General features: G+C 60.4%; 1 protein-coding gene across 2 annotated transcripts; it reads right to left on the reverse strand.

The window, feature by feature from the left end:
• Window positions 1–4,240: 4,240 nt before the first annotated feature.
• Window positions 4,241–20,045, reverse strand: POFUT2 (protein O-fucosyltransferase 2). 2 transcript variants are annotated; one of them, XM_044750873.2, is made up of 9 exons: window positions 19,834–20,007; window positions 18,353–18,603; window positions 15,977–16,121; window positions 14,601–14,711; window positions 10,625–10,691; window positions 8,556–8,681; window positions 7,242–7,422; window positions 6,868–6,991; window positions 4,241–5,657 (listed from the first exon to the last, which is right to left on the reverse strand). In XM_044750873.2, the coding sequence occupies exons 1-9, from the start codon at window positions 19,962–19,964 to the stop codon at window positions 5,504–5,506; spliced, it is 1,290 nt and encodes a 429-aa protein (XP_044606808.1). In that variant the 5' UTR covers window positions 19,965–20,007; the 3' UTR covers window positions 4,241–5,503. The 2 variants fall into 2 exon arrangements, with proteins under 2 accessions (XP_044606808.1, XP_044606809.1); XM_044750874.2 differs by lacking the exon at window positions 14,601–14,711 and having other exon boundaries at window positions 19,834–20,045.
• Window positions 20,046–21,897: the final 1,852 nt, after the last annotated feature.

The raw sequence follows: 21,897 nt of genomic DNA on the forward strand, positions 1-21,897 counted from the left end.
CGTTGGAGCAGGGCTGCAGTATCAACATGGACACTGGGGCTGTGTGAGGTGCCGCCCGGAGACCCTGGGAGAGGCAGCACCATCGTTCCTCACAGCTGCACGCGGCTCCACTCTCTCTCAAGAGCTACCCCCTCGTCAGTTGACATGTCCGCCTGTCGTCCAGTGAGGCCTGAGGCACGACCCTCCGCTGGACATCCACTCAGGGCTGCCAGCCCGTCTCTGAGACTAAGGTCTCTGCTACCCACGTCCCTGAAGCCATGTCTCTGAGGACACGCTCCACTCCCTCTGGGGCTCAGGCTGGACTGGGCACACGGAATAAGGCATCTGAGAGGGAATAATGTCACCGTCAGAAGGGCCAAGAGCGGGAGCGGGAAGTTGGGGCTGGCGGGAGGGAAGGGACGTGCTGCTGCCCGGGGTCCTGGCAAGCCGGTGGCCGGTGGAGAGGGGCTCTGGCTGCAATCGGACGGCCAGCAGCAGTTCCGGCCGTACCAGGCGACTGCCCTTGAGGGAAGTGTCCAGCTCAGGCCACACGGACCTCCTGGAGGGACTATCTTCACAGGGGACAGCTGCCACAGAGAAACCTGCTCACTAGCAGGTCACCGCAGGAACTTTCTAACACGCATCCTGTGGGATCGGATAATGCGCCCTGACTCCCCACCAGGACTTTCTCAGGATTCAATTGTGTCCGGGGCACGTCTGAGGGCTAACTGGACTTCAATTGGCACTGCGGTCTCAGGGCTCCTGCTGTGGCACTTGGGGAATCCAGACGAGTGGCTCTGGCTGGAGGGAACGGAACCTGGGGGAATGGAGGGTCGGCCAGGCTCTTGTGTCCTCGGGGACGCGAGGTTACACGCCTTCATGACCCTCTGTCCACGGGGGCGAGTGTGTAGGAGGCTGCGCTGACCCGGGGCCTGTGGTCCCCTCTCCCAGCGTCCTCGCTCAGACTTGGGGACAAGCTCTGCCTGCTCCTTTTTCGGCTCCATCCCAGGGAAGGAAGGCGCTGCTGCCTCAGCTCTGGGCCCCAGTGGGGTTCAAGGACCTCCCAGAGGCTGAGGCCGAGCACCAAGGCCTGGGGCAGAGGTGGGGCATTGTTCCCCCAGGAGAGTGTCAGTTACCAGAAGAAAGGGACACAGGAGGTGCCACCCACCCAGGTGCCAGGTCCTCCCCTCCCTCCCCCACCGAGGTGGGACCCGGATCCAAATTTGGCTCAGGCTCCTGCTTGCAGCACAGTGCTCTTGGCCATTCGTTTTGCCCAAGGCTCAGTTTCCCCATCTGTAAATGGAAGAGGAAGTGATTGTGTACAGACATACTCTGTGGCCTGCACTGTTCTGGCATTTTCCATGGACCAGCCTGTCCTGCTGGGGGCACAGGACCATGGTAAGAGGAGCACCTCCCAAGGAGGGGGCGTGAAAGACGCCAGTCGTGCGTGGCGGTCAGCAGGACGCCAGCAGTGGTGGGGCAGGGTGGGGCGGTTCTGCCAGGTTCCGAGGCCTCCAGGGGCCGGGGTGTCTGGCCACAGCTAGTGGAGCCCAGGATTTGCTGGGCAGGGGCCTTGGGGAGCCAGAGCTCCTGGTGCAGGGAGGTCCCTGGTGTAGACAGGAGGGACCTGCCCAGGGTCTCCATTGGACCCACTCCCACTGCTCTTGACTCCTGGCCTGACCCCTGGGCCTCAGCGTGGACCCCACGTGGACATCCCAGCCATCCCAGCATGGCTGCTGTGGGCTCTGTGGTGCCCTAGAAGCCTCCGGTGCTCCAGGCTGGGGATGGTGGTGACACTGGCTTGGACCCCCAGGCCCAACAGCAGCTGGTCTGAGTGACTTTCCCTGGGCACGATGCCTGGCGTCCACCCACAAGGTGGGGGCTCTGCTGTCTCCCCACCATCAACCTCCCAGCCAGGGCCTCGGGAGTGAGCTCGATGCACTGGTGGAAACCGCCCATCCACGCTCTTCCTTCTGCACAGTCCTTGTCCAAACGTGCAGTCTCGTCTCAACCCACAGAACAAGCCGGGAGGTGTGCAGAGGGGGTGCTGGCAGTGTCCGTGGGCACCTACAGCGGTCTCCCTGTTTGGAGGAAGAGGAAGGGGCTGAGATTGACAGAGAGGGCAGGCGGGGGTCCCATCAACGCAAGGCCTAGCCACTGGTGTTAGGACAAGGCACATGTGACAGAGAAGAGCCGGCTGACACGGGGAGCTGGCCTGTGTCCCCAGGACCATAAGTGAGCAGGCGTTCTCCACATGCGGCGAGTGCCAGCGACCTCCATCTGGGGGGGCCCGGCTGGGGCGCAGGATCCCCAGTGGTCCTCTGGCCGATCCATTGTCCTTGGCTGTCCCATGTGCAGGGGACACTCCCAATGCCTCACACACGGTCAGGAGTCAACCAGACCCAGCTTGACGGGAGCGTGAAGCTCACAGGAAGCAGACGGCAATTAACAGTCCTTCTTTGACAAAGCAACGGTATGCTTCACCTTCAGCTGGAAGGAAAGGTTATCTGCGGAGACGCAGGTCCCTGGAGGCCCGGCTGGGCTTGAGAGCCGGGCAGACTGATTATCATAAGAAAATAATCTTGGAGACACACTCCCCCTCGCAGGAACGGGGCACAAGGCGCAATTTCAGATAATCTTGAGAACATCGTCCCAGCCGGGCCTGCCGCCTGCCCCGGGGGAGCGCCTGTGCGCCCAGACAGCCGTGCCCCGCGCTAGAGGAGAGCCCCCTTCCCGAGGCACAGCCAGGGCCCCCCGAGTGCCATGTTTCACACCAGCAAACCCACAGGTCAGCTGGACTTGACGCCCTTAGAGCAGGAGCTCACCGAGCCTGCGTGGGTGGACGCCTGTCTGTGACCAGGAGGTTAACCACCGTCCGCCAGCTCCGGGAGCCCTCGGGGGCGGCCACGTCCCGGTCCCTGCAGGCTGCGTCCTTGGCTCCCGAGCTCCCACGCGCAGCGCTGACCTGGTGACTTAGAGTCGGGCGCTAATACGCGGTGCGGGGCGAAGGCACCAGACGTAAAGGGGATGGTTCTGTGTCCGGGAGCCCCGGGCCCGCTGAGGGTGCCACTGTCCCTGGGGGGGCCTCTGGGAGCCCACCCTCGGGGGACATGCACCCACTTGCAGGCTGAGATGGCAAGGACCTTACTGAGGGGCAGCTTCCGCGGGAAGAGGATGGAAGCCTCAGGCCCTCAGGCCGTCATCTCTTTTCACCTGTGATGTTTCTTAAATTCAACGATCGATCGTGGGGAAGCTTTCGACAGGCTCAGTGACGCCTCTTCTGAGATTCTGCAAAAGTGCACCATCGCAAGCGGCAAAGAGCAACGGTGCCCCGAGAGATCTGTGGCAGAGGCCCGGGAGGCCACCGAGGGGGCGGCTCACGCCCCCTCCCTGGCCACGTCCTCGCTGCGCCCCATGGTTTGGACTGCCCGCCCCCTCGATGACTCCACTTGGCCAAGACTTCGGGCTCCGACTCCACGGGACAGACGCCGCGTCCCTCAGCAGCTGAGACCCACCTCGCGTCCCTCCCTTCCCCTGGACCCCGGCTTTCTCTCTGCTCAGACCTCCAGCGGCCCCCACCCCACCCTTGAACCCTGCCCCCTCCCCACTGCTCCTCCTCCTGCGTCCTGTCTAGCGTTTCCACTCGTCAGGCACGTGCCTCCCACGCCTCTCAGGGCCTCCGCCCCCTATCTTCCTGCAGCGTCTCCCACCCTGTGAGACGGGGCTTCTCTGGTCTTTCCCCCACGACACCGACCTCAGGACAGCTGTGTTGTTGCCTCCTCAGTGCCCAAGGCCCAGACCCACAGTCCCAAACTTTCTATGACCACAGATTCACAGGCCTGGCAGCAGACGTCCAATGGACAGAGCAGCCGGACGCAGCGGGCAGTGGCTGTTCCACCTCCATGTCCCTGCTCCAGTCACGGTGCCACCACCCTCCCCCATGAGACTGCACATGGACAACAAAGCAGTTTATTGTCCTTAAAAAGGAAGGTGATGGTGCTGGCACAGTAATGCAGTGGTTAAGTTTGCTGCTCCGCTTTGGTGGCCCGGGTTTCACTGGTTTGGATCCCGGGTGCAGACATGGCACCGCTTGTCAAGCCATGCTGAGGTGGCACCCCACATATAAAGCAGAGGAAAATGGGCACAGACAGTTGCTCAGGGCCAATCTTCCTCAGCAAAAAAAAGGAGGTAACAGTCATGGTCCAAATCACACAGAGCTTGCTTTCAAACAAAATTCAAGAGCAGGAAAAGGCACCATCTCTAGGATCCCAGCTCTTTAGAAAATTTATTTTATTAATAATGTTTGAATGTACAAATGGAAAAAGAATAAATATTTTGTCATTTCACCCCGAACAGCCACAAGTGACGCCATGGGGCTACCACGTGCTACCACGTGCGCAGGATCTGTTTCGACAGTGTGGGAGGAGAGGCGGGAAGAACCAGGCGGCCTGGACCACCAGGCGGCTAGACACCTGGACGTTTGTGGAAGTTGGGGCTTTGGGTCGGCAGGGACGGGGCGGGACCCCCGAGGCAGCGCTGCTCCGTGGCTGACCCGCAAGCCCTCGTGGCACCCCTGGGGGCGGCAGTGCTAAAGGTCTAGAGGGACCCTGTGAGGCGGCACCACGAGCCCTGAGCACCGCAGCCTGTCTCCCGGGGCTGGGACGACTCTGCCCACACTCGTGTGAGCCCCACCCCCACCCTGATGGAGCGCAGCGTGGCAGGGCTCGCGGACAGGTGCCGGCCACCCCTCCCACCGTGGCGGCCACAGGTGCGGGGCTGTCCAGCCTGGACTCGGTGTGTGGACTGACCATTAACTTCCTACTGCCACAGAGGGCTTCTCTGCATGTGGCAAGGACACATCACTGAAGACCCGATGAAGAACTTTCCAGCACTCTGACCCACGGAGGAGAGAGCCCACTTCACAGGGCCTGGGACCCGGCTCTGCAAGGCAGCGGTGCACCGTCCCTCCAGCTCACACAGGGGCCCATGGGGGAAAGGGCAGACAGGAGGACTCCGCTCTGGCGGCCACAGTAGGAGTCAGGACGAGCGACCAGGAGACGCAGGCTACACCAAGTCCAAAGGGGTCACCAGCCCGCATCCCTGTGTGAGGAGGCTGCCCACAGGCCACGTCTGGCCCCGATGCGCCGCTGGAAGCCCTCCAGGCTGAGCCCTCCATGGCATCACGGGGCCTGGCTGGCAGCAGAGACAGTTCAGGTCCCAGTGGACACACCACCAGAGCCCCGGGGAGCAGAGGCGCCTCTCACAGGCGGGTGAGGCCGGAGGAAACACCCATGACGGCGCCGCTCCGGGCACAACGCAGCTTCCTGCCGTGGCTCATGCAGCCTTGGGCTGTGCCCGCATTGTGTGTGACCTACTCTGGGCCCAAGAAAAGGAGAAGGGACGGTCTGACCGCTCAGCCCGCCGGCCACGGGCAGGAGTGACCCCGCGGTGCCACATGACGTCAGAGAGCACCTGCGAGTCCGCCGCCTGCACAACAGGCCCGGGCGGAGCGGCAGGAGGCGGCTCAGTACGCGATCTTCCAGTGCGTGGGCTGCTCGCACGCGGCCTCCTGGTCTCCACAGAACCGGTTGTATGTCGTCTTGGGGTCCAACCCCAGAATCTCTCTTTCCTCGTGAATCCGAAAAGAAAACGTCGAGACTGAGGTGCCGATGAAAAACCTGCCAAGAGAGCCCAGAGGTGAGCAGAGCCGCCCAGGACTAGCTGCTTCACGAGCCCCGCCAGACGCCCCCTGGCCTCTCCACCCTGGGGTTCCCTGTGGCCGATCGCCACCACCGAGTGGCCTGGGCTGGCAGGACAGATCAGAAACTGGAGGCGGCCAAGGCCAGGCTGGTGGGGCCCGGCTAAGAAGCCTGCCCATGCCCGGCACAGGGCAGACCTGAGACCTCTGCCTGGGTTGGGGGCTCAGGGCCAAGCTTGGGCCGCCGAGGGGAAGTACTTCTGGGCTAAGGGACAGAGCCACAGCAAGGCCAGGCAGTGGGAAGAAACTCCCTCCAGCCACCAGCCCCTCCGGGACCACAGTCTCGGACAAACACGCCAGAGGTCTGCCCTGACATCCGCCAGATCCGAGGCTGCGAAAGACGGGTGAGGAAGAGCAAAGCTCAAAACTTCCTGCAGCAGAACCCCGGGGGCCGAGGGACAGAGCTGCTGGGGGCCCGGCCTGCCCTGCCTGCCTGGCGGAGGAAGAGGTCCCCGCGTTGGAGGCAGCCCTGAGCCCTGCACACACCACGCCCAGACAGGACAGACGCACGTGTCGACCTGCTAAAACCAAACACGCGAGCATGCAGCGACTCTGAGAACGACCTATGCACTTGCATTTTCCGTTTTACTTGGAGTGTTCTGACCTCGCCCCGGCCCTGGTCTCCCAGGGGTGTCGGGCAGACCAGTCCTTACAGAAATCCACCCGGAGACCCAGGCCCAATGCCCTCCTGGGCGGGACAGAATCCAGGAGAACAGTCCACAAAAACAAGGAAATAAAGGGCCTGTACCTCCAGACTCCCAAGCACCCTGTGCACGTGCTCCAATGACAGGCGACAGGTGATCAAGGATGGGGTGGGGTAGGAGCTGGGAACAATGGTGGGCCCCCCACCAACCCCTCCCGATGCGACAAGATAAAGGAGGGGTTTCTGGTGAGTAATGAGGACAGTGTACCATGGAGGACGTCTGCAAGCTGGGACCAAACGACTGGAATGAATAAGTCACACCGCCCAAGAAGCCTGAACTCTATCACAAGAGACACCGGCATGACCAGGAAGCAGACGAGGGCACGTGACCCCATGCGGACAAACAGACCACCATGTGCTTTCACAATCGGGCGCCTGAGACTCAAGAACTCTCGGAAAACCACCCGGCGCGGTGGCTGACAGGCACCTGGCGTGCGAGCAGATCCACTGGTCGATGATGGCCACGCCCCCGTCCTTGTACAGCTCCAGCTCTTCCCACGTGGGCTCAAACCTCACCATCTCGGGCAGCAGCTGTTTCAGCTGTTCATACTCTGCAAAGCAAAGCAGAGGCCTACTGAACCGGGACCTGCAGGATGGACAGACGGGCCTGTGCTGAACAGGACGACACGCATGCTCTGCTACGTGCTACCTCTCCAGGAACTGGCTATAGGGGACGGAAGGACAAAAACACAAAGTTCAGGGTGACCCTCCCGGGAGCCACGCTGAGGGTTGGGAGGTACGCCAGGGCTGCCCAGAGCTTCACGGGGCAGGGAGAGGCAGCCGGACGCCAGAGCCGCGCACCCGCTCTGACGGCGTCTGTGGCCACGAACACCTTGCCCAGCTGGTAGGTCTTCATGAGGCTGCGGATCTTCTTCACGGCGCCGTCCAGACTGGGCACATCCTCTCTGTGGCCCCAGATGAAGTCTTTTCTTCTCAGGTGAACTCCGAGGTACGGGCCCCCGAGCGAGGAGCCTAGCTTGACCTGGCAAAGGACAGGACACATTGGGGCTGGCCCCGTGGCCGAGCGGTTAAGTTCGCGCGCTCCGCTGCAGGCGGCCCAGTGTTTCGTTGGTTCGAATCCTGGGCGCGGACATGACACTGCTCATCAAGCCACGCTGAGGCAGCGTCCCACATGCCACAACTAGAAGGACCCACATTGAAGAATATACAACTATGTACCGGGGGGCTTTGGGGAGAAAAAGGAAAAAATAAAATCTTTAAAAAAAAAAAAAGGACAGGACACATCGAGACGGACCCATGGGCTGGGGGGGGTCCTAGTGCTGACCTGAGCAGGAGCGGCTCAGGACACAGAGGGGACCCGGCAGCGTCCTGCCCGGGGGGGTCTGCCTTCGGGGTCCTCAGGGTGCAGTCTCGGGAGAGGGGCACTGGACATCTTTCTAAGACCGGTAAGTGACTGAATTACCACAGACCCTTTTATCTGAGTGAAACCAAAAAGGTAAATACAACGCTGGAGAAAACACAAATTAGATAAAAGAGAAGAACCTCCTACTTAATACTGTATTTTTCCAGTAAAGACAAACGACTGGACAATTACTACCGGGACAACACATTCCACCTGGAAACATCTAAAGGTCTGTAAAACAGCAGCGAAACAGCATTCGTCTCCAGGAAATCATTTGCTGCTAGAAACTACACCAAAGGAGAGCACTAAACAACCAGATTATACTCAAAACGCTTAAAGCAACGTCCCTATGAGAAAGCAGCACATTATCTGTTGAAGTTACGTTACACGGAAACCCAACCTTCCAGAGAAAACTGAAAAAGTGTGATGCTGGACCCCAGGATTGAGGGGCGCCTGGGGGCTGGGGTGAGCCCTGCTTTCCTTTTCTTTATGGCTCTCGGACCATAAAGACAAAACACTGACAGTGACCCCAGCCACCTGTCACCTCCCTCCACTCCAGGAACCGTCCCTGGGCAGCTGGAGAGCAGCCCACCCCCATTTCACCGAATGGAGGGCTGTGCCCGTGGCCCCCCCGCGTCTGCACAGGAGGAGCTCCCTTCCCACGAGTGGACAAGTGGCCAAAGGAGCCCAAGCCCCAGGACGGGGACCAACACACAGCCCAGGCACCACGCGGCTGAGGCGGCAGGGACTACCTTCATGCGCGTCCAGTCTTCCTCGAAGGGCGTCCTGTCTGCCGCGTCCGTGGAGTTCAGGTACCGGCTCCGGAACTCGTCGCCCACAGCCCGCAGGTGCTTGGCGAACACCATGCTCCGCCGCGTCTGTGGGTGCAGACGACAGCACTGCTGAGCGCCACCCCCCGCCCAGCCCATGGGCCCAAGGAGCCAATGGAATTGCAGAAGACGAGAAGCTGGCGCTTGGGTGTCCTGAACAAGGTGGTGAGGCAGCCCAGCAGAGCAACAAGTGGCCAGCCGCCAAACCATCGAGCGACCCGGTGTGCCCAGGAGGCGTGTCAGCATGCGCTGCATCTGTGACCCCAGGAGGCTCTGAGGCTGAGTGCTGACCCCGTCCCCTCCTGAGGGTCCCCTCAGCCCGAGGCCCAGCTGAGAGAACATGGCTGGCAGGGTGGGGGGTGTGCTGAGCGGGTCACCACCTATATAGGGTGGTGGGGGACCATGACACTGACGAGAGCACAGATCTGCTGTCTGCGATGACAAGGGCACTTCTGTGTCACCCTGGACGACCCGCCCAAGGGGTGCCTGGGTCACATGTTCAGGGAACAGGGTTCTCCCCTGGGTCCTCTGCCTGGCCCAGCTCCCCACAGGAGGCTCCGCAACTGCTGACGGGGCAGGCTGAGAGCGGGCAGCCAGCATGGCAGAGGGGACCTGAAACCCTGTCCTCAGGCTCTGCCTGAGCCACAGCAACAGGAGGGAGTGCACTCCTGGCCGCGGACAGGCTGGCCACTTCATGGTTAACCGCAACGGGGCCCCTCCCCTCCCCGTGGGTCAGGTGCAGAGATGACAGAGTGAATACTAACTGCATCCTCACGAAAGCAAAACATTGGCTTTTTCCTCTTCAAAGCCCAGCTGCCACAGATCACAGCCCTGCAGCTCAGTCGACAAGCCTGCGAACCTGAGCAGACCAGGGGGAGCTGTGCTGCCCGGGGACGTCCACTCCCAAGCGCCAGGGCGCAGAGTCCCGCAGAGGGGCCTTCTGGGGGTGAGCAGCCACTGGGCGTGTCCATGGGGGTGCCCCAGGCGGGAAAGGGCACAAAGGACAATCTACTGCAGACACAGGAGGCCTGCAGGTGGGAGGAGAGGACGAGTTGGGGAGCTATCGCCTCAGGGGCAAGCTCAGGGTTTGTTCTTTGCAAGAAAGCCGGAATTCACCCAAAAACTTCTATTTCACTCCAGCAGCAGCAAATGACGCATCTTCTGAGAATCAGTTTCTCCACATACCAGGGTCTGGGGGATATGGGCTGATTCTGAGGGGGCAGCTGCCACCCGGTCCAACGTCCCCCCGTGGCCCTGTGGCCCCCCCCCCCCGGATCCTTCCGGAGGCCTGGCGCAAGGCTCCTGCAGGCGGCTCACTACAGGAACACTGCTCCCCTACCCAGCAGACCCGGACTCGGAACGTAGCTCCTCCACCTGGGCCCCAGCCACGGGCTTCGGCTCTTCTCAGATGCTTTCCGCCTTTGCCACACTGGACCAGATGGGACTGGACTGCAGAGCCCCCGGCCGCAAGGACCACGACTCTTCTCCAGACCCTGGCGGATCAGCCTCGCCAATGCCAACAACAGCAGAACGCGGCCGCCGGCACGAGAGACGCCGCCCTCTGCCCTAGTTCCTCTGCCGTGGCGCCAAACCACCAGAGCAGCTCCTCCCATCAGAGCGGAGACGGCGCCGAGACTCAGCGCCAGTGGCAGACACAGCCCACCTTCCCGGGCTGGGGAGAGGGCAGAAAGCCACTGAACGCGTTAATGGGAAGGGACAGCGCAACTCAGAGGCAGGGGAGGGCTGGGGGCCAGCAGCCACCCAGGGCCTGCAGTGTCGGGGCCTCAGGACCCTCACCTCCCGAGTCCTCTCCTGCGGTGCCTGCGTGCGGGTGGGGCGACGCCATGGCTGCACCCACCCCTGTGACCACTGAGAGCCTGCCTACCGTCAGCATAGCTGAAGACAAGAGCCGTCGACTGTCCTGGACTTGCAAAAACTAAACATTGAAATGACACAAGCAAACGCAGACAGACGCTCGCGGCGACACTCACATCCCAGTACTCCTTCCCTCCGTAGTGGTCATGCAGCAGGTTTTCGGCTCTGTCTAACATCACAGACCTATTTTTAAACAACAGGAAAAGAAAGAGTTTAAAAGCAATGAATCCACACACTCCAGAGGCCCTGTCCTTGAGGCCTGTGCAGGGCACAATCAGGGTGACTTCTGAGAGGGCACTAACCATGCTGGGCCACCAGTGTGCATCTGGACAAGCTACTGCGGACCCTGTAAGAGGCAGCTGTCTGGCTCTCACCCCATGATTCTGAGAGTCTAATTCCTAAGTGTTTCTAAGCATTCGCAGCATCTCTCCTGTCCCAGCCACTGAACCGGCTGTTACCACGCTCGCCTGTGACTACTGATGCAAAAAAGACGAACAAACAAACAAGTAACATCAGCACACAGAACCCAGCAGTACGTTAAAAGAGTAACACACGTGACAAATGGGGCTGCTACTCAGAACACAGAGATGGGTCGATATCAGAAAATCTATTACTTAACTCCACACATTAACAGGTAAGGGGCAAAGCCATGAAACGACGACAATATATAAAAACTAAAAACTTCTGCAGAGAAAGAAATTGGCAAAGATTTCAACAGGTGCATAAGTCAACAGACCAGGAGCTTTTCACCTCCCAGCACCAGAGAGACCAGAGCTCTCTGCCCCGGGGGCCGCGTGGGGACAATGCCCCAGTGGCTATCCCTTAGAGGGTGCATCCCCACAGCCCGGCCATTTCCGTTCTGGATGTGAGCCTCCAATTTTACTCCCCACACTTCTGCATGTTTCCTGTCTGTAACAGCAGAAACCTGGAACCAGCCAGAGGCCACGACCTTGGGCAGTCCAAGCCATTCCCTGACCTCTGTGCAGAGATGACTGCAGAGGAACACGGTGACCTCTGTGGTCTTTAACATCCAAGACGTGGTCAAGGGGAAAAGGTAAATGAAAACCTTGTAGAGAACATGAATATGGCAGGACTGCTGTGCTTAACAAGGAAGACGAACACAAATATTTAATATGAATAGAAAGTTCTGGAAAGAAACGGGAGTGGCTGGATACAGTGGCAGCCTCAGGGGTCAGGGCAAGAACCAAGACGGTTTCTTAAGGGTCTGTTTTATTATAAAATGCAGTATCGCCTGCAGAAATGAGCATTCTGTCACACGCACAGTGGAACAGCTCGACAACGGACACTGCAGCCGAGGCCGCAAAGTGGAGCTCCCACACAGCTAGCCCTGCCCCAGGGCCCCTGCACGTCCTCCCATCTCCACCTCCCAGGCAGGCGTCCCCAGGCTGCAGGTGAGCCGGGCCTGCCTTTGAACTTTATGCAAATAGACTTGACTGGATTTACCTTTTGCACTTTTTTCACTCAACATCACCTCCACGCTTTATCCTTGGGGAGTGCAGCAATGGCTTTTCATTTTCTTGGGTGGAATGTTTGAGTTCTGAAAACACCACAACCTCTGCACCCAATCGACTTCTGAAGGACGTGAGTTTCCTGCCTGGGGCCGTCAGGAACACCCTGGAATGTGCTGGGTGCATGCACACCCGCATGCGCATAGGGCTGGGTTTGCCGAGTCACAGGTCTGCCACCTTCAACCTAACGGCCAGCTGTGCCCCCAGCACGGTCCCCAATTCTCCTGCCGGCAGCAGTGTGCTTGACCCCGCTGCTGCCTGTCCTTCCAACAGCATCAGCGGCCCATAGCTGTGGTCCCTGGAGGCAGAGCGCGTCCTCTCCGGGTAAGGTTGCCCGGCCGCATCTCCTCCGGCTGCGCACCTGGTCACATCCTCTGCTGACCTGACCATGAGGCTGCCGGTCCTTTACTGCCCACTTTCAGGAACCTTGTCCACACCCAGGACTGAGTCCTTCATGGCTCAAGTATGCTGAGAGTATCTTCTCTCTCTCTCCAGTTTGTCTTGTCACTTTTGTGGCATCTTTCGATGGACAGAAAGTCTAAATGTCAACGTAAGTGAGTTACCATCTTTCCTTTTTGTTGAGTGCTGTTCACACTTTAAGGACTCCTTCCCTGCCCCATGGTCACGGGCTATTTCCTAACAGCTTCCTGGTCTGGTCTCTGGCATTTTCCCATCTGGAGCTGAGCGCCTGAGTGGTGGGCTGGCTCCCACAGCCATGCAGCCTCACGGTTCCTCCGAGGGGCGGCCCCCTCACCCAAGGGCCTCTGGGCTCCGCTCCACTCCGACCCACAAGACGGCACTCAGAAAAACAACTGGCAAGACGACATGGGCTACAGGTCCAAAGCTTCAGCCAGATCTGCTTTTGAAACCCAACGTTCTGAGGGAGGACCGCGCCTCAGGACATGGGCAAACCTGCTCAGCACCACGCGCCCTGGGCAGTCTCCTGGCTCTGCCTTTCTGTTAAGCGAGAACCCATCTGCCGAGCAGCAGACCTTTATGGTTTGTTTACAAAGGCCCAGCATGCCCCAGAGTGGTCCTGACACGGAGAAGATGGGCTGAAAGGGACCAGGAGGGGCCCTGGGGCAGCTCTGTGATTCTGCTGGTGATGTGCAGTCCCGGCACACCCAGGGCGTGAGGTGTGCATGAGAGCACCCGAAGAAAGGCTGCCCTGGGCGCCAGGCCAGCTCACGGTCCCCGGGGCTCCAGGGGCATCAGAAGTGCTGTCCTGGGAGGTGTGCCCCCGTGCGCCAGCGCTTGCGTCAGGCTCGAGGGGAACTGAAGACAGTTCATGGAGGGGCTGTGTTGGGGTCCCCAAGTCCCCAGCAACTCGACCCACAGTGAAACTCCTGAGCATGGGCTGCCTGGCCAGCAGACGCATCCTCCTCTGGAGGAGCTGACCACACACACCAGGTTGCTGCTCGCCTGCAGTCCTGTCCCACGTCCCTTCCTGCTGACCCCTCAGCACCACCCAGCAGTGAGGGAGCACAGTGACGAGGCCAGATTTCTGTGTTTGAGGGGGGACGGGGCACCGGGGAGAGGACAGCCCGTGGTGGCACTTCGACAGGAGGGGCTGCGAGCACCCGCCCACAGCAGTATTTCCGGAAGAGGAAACAGCCATTCCTCTGACACTCAGAGGTCAGGCTTTGAGGAGGCTGAGCGGAGGGCCTAACCTCAGAAGTGACACCAGACAGACAGCATGGTGCTCTTCCACAAGGGAGCCGTGGGAAACCGCCCCAGGCCGCAGCTGCCCCCGCCCCCCCCCGTCCCCCCCCCCCACCCCCGTCACCCTGGCTGCTCAGTTTAAAACCCCTCAGGCCTGAAACAAGCAAAGAAGTAAAACCTGCAGTCCCTTCAGTCCAGCCAGCCTCCTGCATCCCCGGTACCCCCTTCACTGCCCTCTTCCCCCACGTCCCCCTTCATGCCCAGTGCACCCAGCTAGGCCCCAGCTTGTCACCAACACTTCAGACAGGGACCCTGCAGTGGAGTCCAGGTGGTGGATCCACCCCACCACCCCAGGTGCGAACCCATCTCCACCGCCCACCAGTGGTGTGAAGACCCACTTGGCAAAGTTCAAAAGAACAGGAGCTCCAAAGGGCGCCTCAAGGGGACAGTGGGCCGTACCAGCCACACAGAGCCCCCAAGCATGGGAGCAGCTGATCCAAACCTGGCTGTCTCCCGGCGTGAGGACACATGTGGCCCGTCTGAGACCCCAGTCCCCGTCCCCGTCCCACTACGGAGAGCGGGTGTGGGGAGGACAAGGCCTAACTGCCCCCTTCCCACAGGCCACGGCCAGGAGGGGCTCCAGGGCCGGCAGGACAGAGTGAGCAAACATGCACACACATCCGCATGCATGCACACACACACATGCACGCACATATACGCACACACGCACAAGCATGCACGCAGATATATGCCTGCAGACACGCTCGCAAAGACATGCATGCACACAGACACAAGAACACACAGATGCACACTCGCACACATATGCACGCTTGTGCACACACACACACGCACATACACACGCTTGCAGGCCAGTCCCAACGCAGGGAGTCCAGGCGCTCACCGTGCTGACGTGTTTCTCAGAAGCACAGGTGCGACGACAGAAGCTGATCCTTGAACGGACAGACAGGACACGTTTAAACCCCTCGTTTCTTCATAACCCCAAAACCATCCTCTGGAAAATAAGATCCCAGGACCCTGAGTGGGTTAGTCTGTTTTCACCCGGACAACAAGGAAAACCTAGTGCACACGTAGAGCTCGCCCTTGATAACCCGGCTACTCCAGAGACAACACAGCGGTCGTGATTACAGGAAATAAGATTCTTTTGAAAACTGCCAAAGAAACCACGAATTTCGCTTCATTTCATGAGACCAGTGACGCTCTTTTCAGGCCTCTAGACGGTACGTCGACGGGAAAGCAGGCAGCCAGAAGGACAGAAGTGACACCTCACTGTGAGCCAGAGCTGCGAGGTAACTGTCCTTACAGCTAGATGCTCCTCGGGAGGGCCGCTGCGTCATGGGGGTCGTCGGAGCCCAGCTCTGGCGCTCCGCCCGTGGACGCTGCTGAGGGGACAGCCCTCCACAGGGCGCTCTGCTGGTGGCATGCTGTGTTTCGGGGGCAGGACCGCAGGTCCACAGCCTCGTTCAAGTGCATCAGACGATGTGGGAAAAGGTAACCAGAGGGTAACCAGCTGTTCTTAGAACAGGCCATGCCAGCGTCTGTAAGCAGGGGACGAGGACGTGCTGACGGGCCGGGCGGGGGACCGAGACATTCTCCCAGGAACAGAGCACTCACAGCCGTAGTACTCAGGACCCTTCCCCAGGAACCAAGCGCACACACCTGTAGTACTCAGGACCCTTCCCCAGGAACCAAGCGCACACACCTGTAGTACTCAGGACCCTTCCCCAGGACCTGAGCACACGCACCTGTAGTACTCAGGACCCTTCCCCAGGAACCAAGCGCACACACCTGTAGTACTCAGGACCCTTCCCCAGGACCTGAGCACACGCACCTGTAGTACTCAGGACCCTTCCCCAGGAACCAAGCGCACACACCTGTAGTACTCAGGACCCTTCCCCAGGACCGAGCACACGCACCTGTAGTACTCAGGACCCTTCCCCAGGAACCAAGCGCACACACCTGTAGTACTCAGGACCCTTCCCCAGGAACCAAGCGCACACACCTGTAGTACTCAGGACCCTTCCCCAGGACCGAGCACACGCACCTGTAGTACTCAGGACCCTTCCCCAGGAACCAAGCGCACACACCTGTAGTACTCAGGACCCTTCCCCAGGAACCAAGCGCACACACCTGTAGTACTCAGGACCCTTCCCCAGGAACCAAGCGCACACACCTGTAGTACTCAGGACCCTTCCCCAGGAACCAAGTGCACACACCTGTAGTACTCAGGACCCTTCCCCAGGAACCAAGCGCACACACCTGTAGTACTCGTGCTTGTCCTGTGAGTACAGCAGTGGGTCGATGCATGGCCGGTCATCCACCTTCTCCTCCCAGCTCCCCTCTTTCCATCCTTCTGCATAACCTTGCAGGACGTACACCTGGTCAATAAAGGGCCCACCGGACTCTGAAAAGACAAAGAATCAACAGAGTAACAGGAACCAGAAGCATGTCTGTGGCACGTACCACACCACCACGGATACAAACAGAGAATTATCACTTTATTTAACACCACCTTCATCCCAAAAAGGACCAGGGGAAGCTTACAAAAGCAGAGACAGGACCAAACAAATGACTTCAGGGCACCGGGTCCCTAAAGAGGATGAGAGGGGCTGTCCGAGGGTGGTGAAGCTTGTCCAGGCCTGGCTGCTCCCAGGGGCTCCTCATGTCCCTCCCGACTTCTTATGGCCTCTGGGCTTGCCCCCGGCCCTCTTCTCTCCTCTACGGCACCCCACTGCACTGTGGGCAGGGCCGGTCCTCAGCATGGCCACAGGCCCCAGAGGCTCCTCCTCCATCAGCTGCTGGCCTCCCTGCTGTGCCCTGAGTGCATCCACATGCTCCCTCCCCAGGGCCTCTGCACGGCTGTCCCCACCTGGACCGTCCCCTCCAGGGCTCGTTCTTGACCCATGAGGCCATTCAAACCACAGCTCCCAGGGATGCCTTCCTCTGCCACAGCCACTGGCGCCCTCCAACACTCCATACCCCTTACCGCTTTCTTCTTCTCTGTGGCACTTGCCACCATCCCCAACACTGCAAGATTCAATTACTTACATTCTTTACTTTCTGGCTCCCTACCCTGCACATGAGCCCCAGAGAGCAGGGGTCTGCGTCCCTCACACCCACTGCTCCCACCCACACCCAGAACACACCAGCCACACCCACGATGGTCAATGATTTCTTCCGAGATGGAACGAATGAGGACACTACCGTAGTGTCGCTGAGGGGACTGACACCAGAGCGCCAGGGGCTCCTCCTACATGACAGGAAGGGGCTGGGTGCCAAGACGCTGAGATGCACGCACCCCAGCAGGCTGTCCGAGGACAGGAACCCCTCCTCCCCCTCTGCAGAGGGACACAGCTGAGCAGAGTCAAGGCTGGTGGGCAGGGCAGAGGCAAAGTGCATCGCCCGGGGCCTCCATCTTCCCTGCCCCAGCTACCCTGGCTCCAGGGATGGGGCCCGCAGGGAGGTGACCCGTCTCCCGTCCCCGCACCCCCGCAGTCTCCTGTCACCAGGCACAACCTCAAAGCGCTGAGGCCCATTCCCGACCTGTGTCCACCAGGAGGTGAAGGGCAAGTTCCCTCGGAGGCTCCATCAGCCACAGTTCAGAGCAAGTCTGAGACGGTCCCACGGGCCAAGTCAGGCGGGACTGAACACCAGGCTCCAGCTCTCACCTCCTTCAGGAAGGATGCGTCCCCAAGACGCTTTCACATGGCCCAGAGTTCTCTTTTCCAGCAAGAGAGAGACGTCAGAAACATACCTGTGCCGCCCCATGCCTGCGGCATTCACAGGCTGGATGACACTGAACCTGTCGAAGTGACAGCGTCCAGGGGGCGAGAATGGAACGTGAAAACCAAGATGTGCGAGGCCCGTCCTCACGGCGAGCCCTGACCTCAGCAGGAGCCCCATACTCAGGGGGAGCCCTGACCTCAGCGGGAGACCCGACCTCAGCGGGAGACCCAACCCCAGCGGGAGCCCCATCCTCAGGGGGAGCCCTGTCCTCAGCGGGAGACCCAACCTCAGTGGGAGCCCCGTCCTCACAGCGAGCCCTGACTCTAAGCATCAGCCCCTTCAGGGTGGAGCCTCACCCCTCTAGGACTCTCTGGGGAAGGGGAAGAGAAGGACGCTCAGTCCAGGTTGACGTCATCTAAACAGAGCAACGGTAAGCTCTAAACAGCCTTATTCTAAGAAAATCCTCCACTCTTCTCACTAGAAACAGTGCTGCATGGTGACAAGTCCTCACCAGTGTGCGGTGAGACTCCGTGAGACAAAGGCTACACGCGGCATGCTTCCCTTCAGGTGGACAGGCCTTCCAGCTGAGTCCCGCTAGGCCCTCTCCCGGCCTCCATGGCGGCCTTCTCATCCTCACGGCTCTAACCACACTCCCCAACTCAGCGGGCTGCCTCGATTTTCAGAGGCCAGGGGGCACATATGGGTCACTTGCTTCAGGTCTCTCCCCGGGAAAATGACGGAAAGACCAAGATCACTGGTAGTGCAGGAAGTGGAAGCTGCACCCTACACAGAGCGAGGGTGACAAGAGGCCTGTACTAGACGGCCTCCTGGCCGACGTCTCAGGCCTGGCCTGATGTTCCCACCAGAACCAACGACCGCCTGGCCCCAGGTAAAGGACCCTTGTCTCACCTGCAATGAACTGCTCGTACTCAATGACGGGGATGTTTCTGTTGAGGCTTGGAAGATCAAAGAAGTCAGACCAGGGAATCCGGACCTGGAGGATGTCGGGGCTCTGCCAGTGGTAGAGGCGGCCCCACGGAGGCAGCACCAGCACCCACTCCTCCGTCTTCAGCAGAGTCTTCAGGAGGGAGGCCACGCGGATGTAGACGTCCCTGCGGAGGTTGAAGCCCTCCGGGGGGTTGACGTCGTACAGAAGGTACCTGGGCAGGCAGGGGCAGGAGAGCGGCTGGTCAGCGCCAAGGCCTCTGGAGAAAACCCAGGCGCTCCCACAGCCCACTGCCTGTCACCCCGACTCCGGGAGCTCAACTTCCGTGGCTCTACTTTGTAAGGTGCAGGCAGCTGCGCACCCATTTCTATACGGCTCGTCACTCACAGGGCCCCCAGGAAGGGGCGCTAGGCACCTGGGCCTCCGTGTGACAACCAGCAATAATCCACAGCCAGACCAGCAGTCTCAGCGCTGAGACCTCGGAATTGGCTCTCCACTGCTTCTCACGCTTTCTGGTTATAGACCCCTTTATACTTATAATTATTAAGGACCCCAGTGGTCTCTGGAAACCCCACAGAGAGCTCATGAAAGAACGAGTGTGGAAAGGCAGCTGACATCCTGGTGTGACCACGAAAACAGTGCTAGCAGCTCAGGTCGCACTAGACACACTTTGAGAAGTGCTGCTCTCCCCAAAGCTAGCCTCCCCACACAAGACCCAGGCCGGGGCCCTCTCCTCAGCCCTCCCTCTGCCATAGCTTCTTCCACAACTTCTGGGACCACAGATGAGGCTGTGCTGTCTTGCCTGCCTGGGGCCTCCAAATGCCCCCAAGGCCACCAACACCAGAGCATGGCCTGTCCAGCTCTCAGCAGCCCGCACCCGCATGGTCTGCTCTGCACCGGGACCTCCATAACCACAGGACAGCACCCACACCTGTTTTTCACCCCAAAACTCGTTTAGGGAGCATCCGACTTCTGGATGAAACGGAAGGATCCCGCGCAAATAAGCAGGCCGTGCCTTCCTAAGAACCTGCCCTCCGAACATCGGATTCGGGGGCTCCTGGACGCCGGGCGAGAACCCCCATCTTCTCACAGGTCCGACCGCCCCTTACGGTGACCCGCGGCCAGCCCTTCCTGGGGCTCCGGGGCCGCGTCCAGCCGGGCGCCCGCATGGGGCGGGAAGGCTCCGCTCAGAGTCCACCCGGCTCCCCGCCCGGTCCCCTTCTGCCCCCGGAGCCCCGCCGACCCCAGCACCCCGATTCCCCGGTCCTCGGCCTCCCAGACCCCGGCCATACCCGGCTCCCGGCCGTCCCCCGTCTCCCCGCGCCCATAGCCCCTCCCCACCGGCCCCGGCCGACTCCCCCGGCCCTCGGACCCTCGACCCCGGCCCTGCCCGCTCCCCGCCGCCCCCTCCCGCCCCGGGGCCCGCCGACGGCGTGGGCGTTACCGTCTCCGGGACGCCGCCCCCGACAGGATGTCGGCCGCCGACTGGCCGGGCCAGAACTCCTCGCCCGAGGCCGAGGCCGGCCGCCAGCACGCCGCTGCGAGCAGCAGGCAGACGACGCCGAGCGCCGCCATGGCCCCGGGCGGCCACGCACTTCCGGCGGCCGCGCCCCGCCCCGGAAGTACCGCCCGCCTGTCCCGGCGGAGCGCGTCGGCTGTAGCCACGGCAACGCCGCGGGGCCCGCCTCGCGCATGCGTCCTGCGTCGTCCGAGGCTGGCTGTCTCCCCGGCCTGGCGGGGTAACTGGGGGCGGGGCCGGGCCGGTGGGAGAAGCATCCCCACCTGCGGCCGCGATGAGTGGAGGCCCGGTTGGAGGCTGGCGTGGGGGTCGGATGCGGGGGGCGCCGGTGGAAGGGGTGCTGGGGGGCAGGATGCCGGCCCGGTGGGGCGCTCTCTGCGGAGAACCACAGTGCGAGGGCGTCAGAGCGACCCCTCCGCGTTAGGGGTCATAGGACATTTTGGGGGGGGGGCGTGCGTCACGCTTTGTGGTCGGGCGGTCAGAGGGATCACCTCAGGACCCCCATTCTGGAGCAGGGCCTTGCTCCCGGTCTCTCACGGCAGCCCCCTCCTTCGCCGGCATCGCCGTCCCTGCCCCTGGACGCCGGCCCAGGCCTCCCCCACGGGCATTGTCTTAGAAGGACTTAGCTCCTGCCCGCGGGAGGGGGACCGCGTCCGGCCCCACTGGAGCCTTTGCAGTTCCTGGTATGAAGCTGTGGGGGATCAGAACTGGCCACCCCAAAACATGTCTCTTTGGTTAAGGACAGAAGACTCTGAAAGAAACTCTGACCTCCCCCCTAACTGCCTGAAAGAAATTTAAGATAGAAGCACTGTCCCCAGGACAGGCCATCACCACAGATAACAATGGGGATCGTAGACTGGGAGGGTCCTTGCTAAGCCTACTCTGATCAAAGTTCTATCTAGCAAACATTTGCTTTTCCATTTCCTTGTGAATTGCCTTCCTCCCCTTTGAAGTCCCAAACCACTACCCCCAACATCCTCCTCAGCTAAAGATGATATTTAAGGTGACAGCTTCAGCCATTCTGAGAGTTACTGTGCTTTCCCAGGTTTCCTCCCATGTATATATGTTATAAAGCTTGGTTTGATTTTCTCCTGCTATTCTGTCTCATGTCACTTTAATTCTCAGCACAGCCAGAAGGGCCTAGAGGGTAGAGGCATTGTCTTCCTCCCCTACAAAGTGCACCCTGCATTCCCAGGGGGATGGCCGACCTCAGTCCATGACGCAGGGCCTGGCTGCACCCGGCCTCTCCAGCCATGGAGGGACCCTGAGGAGGGCAGCGAGGGAAGTGGAATCATGAACTTATTGTCTGGGCCACTTTCACCTGGAGGCACTTACAACCAGGTGTGTTTGCCGCTGTCCCTCTGCAAAGCACACACCAGTGGACCCTGATTTCTGTCTGCTCCAGGGGGGCCAGCAGGTACCTGAACACTGCTGGGCTTCCTCTCAGGCAAGCCACTCCAGGGCTGGCCAAATGTGGGCACACCCCTTTGTCTCCCGAGGGGACCCGTGCTAACAGTGCCCAATTTCTGACTTGAAGGCAGGCGGCCCCCAGAACAGTACAATGAACACCTGGAAGCCCGACCAAGGCGGACAGGGCTCTATTCCAGGCATGGCCATCACAGTTGGCAGGAAGGTAGCTAGGCAGGGCTTGGATGTAAGGCAGGATGCTCAGCTAGTGGCTGGGGGCCCCTGGGGGGCGGTGCATCAGGGGCCCAGGGCAGGCCTCGGGGGCCCTGGCTGTCTGGTGGCTGCACCTTCTGCGTGCTGCACTCACACTTAACCCACAAATGAACAGTCTTCACCGGGGCTTGAGTTGTTCTTTCTTCTTTTTTGTCTCTGTCTTAGTAAAGTTATCTCAGAACATACTTTTAAAACTTTATCATGCGTTTTCGAGCATTCACAGAAGCAGCGGGAATCTGAGCACCTCCATGCCCACCCCCAGGCTCAGCAACTTCAGCATTTGCAAACTTGTTCTTCCATCTCTTTCTT

The sequence above is a fragment of the Equus asinus genome, chromosome 18 (assembly GCF_041296235.1).
Source record: "Equus asinus isolate D_3611 breed Donkey chromosome 18, EquAss-T2T_v2, whole genome shotgun sequence".
Taxonomy (NCBI): Eukaryota; Metazoa; Chordata; class Mammalia; order Perissodactyla; family Equidae; genus Equus; species Equus asinus.

What these genes read in the sequence shown, in the direction of transcription:
- POFUT2 (XM_044750873.2), bottom strand. Translation starts at nt 19,964, where the DNA reads ATGGCGGCGCTCGGCGTCGTCTGCCTGCTGCTCGCAGCGGCGTGCTGG. An exon ending in GTACGAGCAGTTCATTGCAG is followed by an intron (nt 16,122 to 18,352) that starts GTGAGACAAGGG and finishes TTGTCTTTTCAG; the next exon opens with AGTCCGGTGGGCCCTTTATT. An exon ending in CACAGACGCCGTCAGAGCGG is followed by an intron (nt 6,992 to 7,241) that starts GTGCGCGGCTCT and finishes TTTGCTTTGCAG; the next exon opens with AGTATGAACAGCTGAAACAG.